This window comes from Vombatus ursinus, unplaced genomic scaffold (genome assembly GCF_900497805.2).
Source record: "Vombatus ursinus unplaced genomic scaffold, bare-nosed wombat genome assembly UNPS02014837.1, whole genome shotgun sequence".
NCBI classification, from domain to species: domain Eukaryota; kingdom Metazoa; phylum Chordata; class Mammalia; order Diprotodontia; family Vombatidae; genus Vombatus; species Vombatus ursinus.
The window spans coordinates 4,012,677-4,016,566 of NW_020954615.1; the positions used below are offsets into that span (position 1 = coordinate 4,012,677).

Sequence of the window (3,890 nt, forward strand, 5' to 3'; positions counted from 1 at the left end):
GATGACACATTTACTTCACCTCCTGTTTCTTAGTCTGAAACTTGGAATCTTTTTTTTTCTAAACTGAAAGAAACCTTTGGGATAAAATTGAAGGAAGAGAAGGGACTAGATAAAAATGACTCCACAGCCTGAATTATCTTTGCTCTTGCCTTCAGATATTGCATCTGAGGACTGAGAACTCCTGTCTTTGCATCTTGAAATTTCAACCCTCCTCTGAAATTCTTGTTTACAAGTGGCAGTTTGAGGAGGGCAGAAGGAGAAAGCTTTGAATGGTTTCCATCCAAAATTATGCATCATTAAAAAAAAAAACTTACTCCCTCCTGTAATTTATGGGGGTGGGGGAACAGTGACCAGTAGACAAATAACAAAAGAGAAAGGAATCTATTTACTAGGGATATGACACTGGACTGGTGGAAATAAAATGGGGTGGGCTGTCACTAATGAAACCCCCTCTCTATGAGGCACCTGGTATACTCAGGAGGTTTGGTCCTCAGTGACACTGTGCATCTCTGAGGGCTGCTCTGTGGGCCTGAGAAAAGCCTGTTCTCTACTTTGCCCTCTCTTCTTCCTGTTGTCTTCTCCTGATCTCCCCTTCTGCTTTAGCCTTAAATCGGGAGATCCAGAGAGTCCCTTCCAAGTGTTCCATCGGTCCCAAAGGGAGTTTTCTCCCTCAGACCACAGAACAGTAGGGTGCAGTGGGGAAAGTGTTGGACTGGGAGTCAGGAAAGACCTGGATTCCAGTTCACCTCTGACAGCTACTAGCTTTGTGAGGAAGAACAAGTCTCTTCTCCAGAGTTGTCTCACCGGTAGAATAGGGATAGGATTAACATACCACCAGCCGCACTGCCTCTGCCACCAGGTCTTTGTGAGTGTCAGTAAAGCGTTTTTGGTTTTGTTTTGTTTTGTTTTTGTTTTTTTTTTTTTGCAAACCTGAGTGCCATCTAAAAGTGCTGTCTGAATGTTACCAATGATATTAGCAGATGGATCCAGTTAAAGCTACAGAGCAGGCAGTGAGGGGTTATCAGGTGGGTCATAAGACCTAGGATCATTGGTTTCGATCCAGAAGAGACTTTAGAGATCATTCTAGCCCAATGCCTTTTTTTTTTTTTTTACAGATGAGGAAACCAAGGCCTGTAGAGCTGAAGTGATTAGGTCCCCCAGGTAAGAAATGGCAGAGTATCTACCGTCCCCTGGCTCCAAATAGACCGTTTTTTCCACTGCCAGGAGCGAACGTCGAGATCAGCCTTACTTCTGTGAAGGAAGCGAGGAGTGGGGATACACCCATTGGAAAAATGTCTGCCACTGACTTGGGGGGTGGGGGGCTTTGGAGGGAAGGGAAGGAAGAGGCACATTGCACTCGTAGGGAGTTAAATAATGTTAGTTGACTAAGTGAACATACTGAAATGTGCTGATGGGATGCATCAGACCCTTTGGACATTCCTTATTCTAGGTGAAAAGGAGCAAGCGGTCTAGCCTGGGCTTGGCCAAGTGACCTTGGACAAGCTTTCCTGCTCTAGGCTCTTCTCTCTCACCTGCAAAAGGAGAGCCCCGAAGTCGACGATCTCTAAGGTGTCTTCTACCTTAAAAGAAAATCTGAGGTGCTTGCCATCTGACAATGGAGACCATGCAGTCAAGACATGAAAATTAACCAAAAATGGAGGGGACAGAGCATCTTGGCGACCAAATTGTCGGGGACCCGTGAGGGAGACAGTTTTTATGCACCATCTGTAGGCGCAGGAGACAGACGGCCGGGAGCAATCTCCCTGGGCTCTAATGCCCCTCCCCGCAGAACAGTCGGGAGGTGCAGGGTGCGTCACCAGGTCCTGACGCCCTGCAGCGTGGCTTGAAGATGCCCCTGGGAGCTCTGGGCCGACTGATCCGGCACGGTGAAGCTCAGGTTCGCGCGGGAGCCTACCGCCTGGTAGCCCGCGGCAGGAACAGCGCTATAAGGGGCGCCGTAGCAAGGGTAGGGGGCGTAAGGCGGAGCGCCATAGGGCTGGCCGCCTGCTCGGACGCAGGGTCTGCCGTCGCGGACCAGCACCGGCACTGCCACCCTGCGCGCCGGCAGTGGCGGGGGCGGGAGCGGCTGGCCGGCCAGCTCCAGGGACGCGTCCTGCCGTTGTCGCTTGCACTTGTAGCGGCGGTTTTGAAACCAGATTTTCACCTGCGTGGAGGTGAGCCGCAGCGCGCGGGCCAGGTGTTCGCGCTCGGGCGCCGACAGGTACCTCTGCTGCCGGAAGCGGCGCTCCAATTCGAACACCTGAGCCTGAGAGAAGAGGACGCGGGGCTTCCGTCGAGGACGAGCCTTGGAGCCTCTGGGGCAGCCCGAGCTGCTGATACTGTCCGCGCCCGGGCCTTGTCCTGCAAGCAAACGAAACAGGACCGAGAGGGAGACAAGAGCGTGAGCAGCCCAAACTCTTCCACCCGAATCTGGGTAGCCCGAGTGCTTGTAACTCCAAGGACGCTCTCCCGCCCTCCCACCCGTGCCGCCAGATGTAGAGAGGGAGCTTGGAGGTACTGGAAAGGGTGTTAAACACGAAGCCAAGGCATGTGTGCTTTTAACTTCTGCTTGGGACACTTAGAGCTGTGGAACCCGGACCAGACATTTAACTTTTCTTTGTGCTTCAGTTTTCTCATCTGTAAAATGGGAGCGATAACGCCTATAGTACTTACTTTAGGAATATACCGCTATGTACATAAAGTGCCTTGTAAGTCTTAACTTCCCATACAAACGCCAGCCAATTATGCTAACTATGTGATCTAGGGCAACTCACTTCACTTCTGGACCTCAGTTTCCCCTTCTGCAAAATTAAAGGGTTGAAATAGATCAAAACCAAGACTCTTTCCAGTCCAAAAACTTAAGGAGACAATGAAGAGTACTGGACGTAGGGATTCGTTTTGCTCGACTGCATATTGTCAGGAGGATTTTGTTTTTCTTTTTTTCTTTTCTTTTTCCCAGTGGGTGGAGGAGGTAGAAGGAGCAAATAAATGCTCGTTAATTGAAAAATAAATTTGTTTAAAAGATAGAGTAATTGACTCCGAGTCCCGCGATCCGAACTGTAGCGCCTGAAAGGACACCAGAGGTCAAATTAGTCCAACCCCCACCTTCTGAAAGACAAGGAAACACTTAGGACGTTAAGTTAACGTCTCCTTAGGACGTTAAGTGACTAACTAATCCCAGGTTACATAGGCAGTGGGTGGTCAGATGAGTTTTGAACCCAGGTCTTCGGATTCCAAAGCCACCATACCACGCCTAGGAGCGAGTCTAGGCTTTGGCATGCACTATCTGTGCGACTGTGGGCTAGACAATCGATCCATCTGTTTCTCTAGATACACGATGGAGACAATAATAACTCCACGACCATAGGGTTGCTGCAGTGAGGAAAAATTTTTGTAAACCGTTCAATGGCCTCATATGAAGGAGCTATTTTCATTCTGTGTTAATGATCCTCTTGCCTTAAGTCTGCCTACATTGCCTATATGTTACCTAAGACCCATGGTTTGTCCATGTGGGAGCTCAAGCAGTTAGTGCAGATGCCTAATTTTTTAGTCTCTTAGCTAAATTTCATGAGTTGTCCGGTTAAAACGTGTCAACCCTCCGATAATTGACCTCTCAGTGTTGTGAGGTTGCTCTTGGGACCCTGGACCCGGTACATTGCCAGTACAATGCTAGGCAGGTACTACAAGTTTCCTGAGCTTGGTCGTACCTGTCACACAGCTGTTTGAGGCAATGCTCCCAATGCAGAGATCTGACTTGTCTTTCCCTGCTTTCCGTTGTAGAGGCTGGTATTCCTTCTCTCTGTCTCTCTGTCTCTCTCCCCTTCTTTTCTCTCTTTCTCCCCTTCTTCTCTCTGTCTCTTCTCACTCTCTCATCTCTCTGACTGTGTCTT

At 49.3% G+C, this 3,890-nt stretch overlaps 1 protein-coding gene across 1 annotated transcript in view; it reads right to left on the bottom strand.

The window, feature by feature from the left end:
- Positions 1-1,813: 1,813 nt before the first annotated feature.
- The window catches only part of NKX2-6 (NK2 homeobox 6), a 5,105-nt gene continuing 3,028 nt past the window's right edge, over positions 1,814-3,890 (bottom strand). The window contains exon 2 of the mRNA XM_027839925.1: positions 1,814-2,361. Coding sequence (XP_027695726.1) covers positions 1,814-2,361 — 548 coding nt within the window. The remainder of the gene's footprint in view (positions 2,362-3,890) is intronic.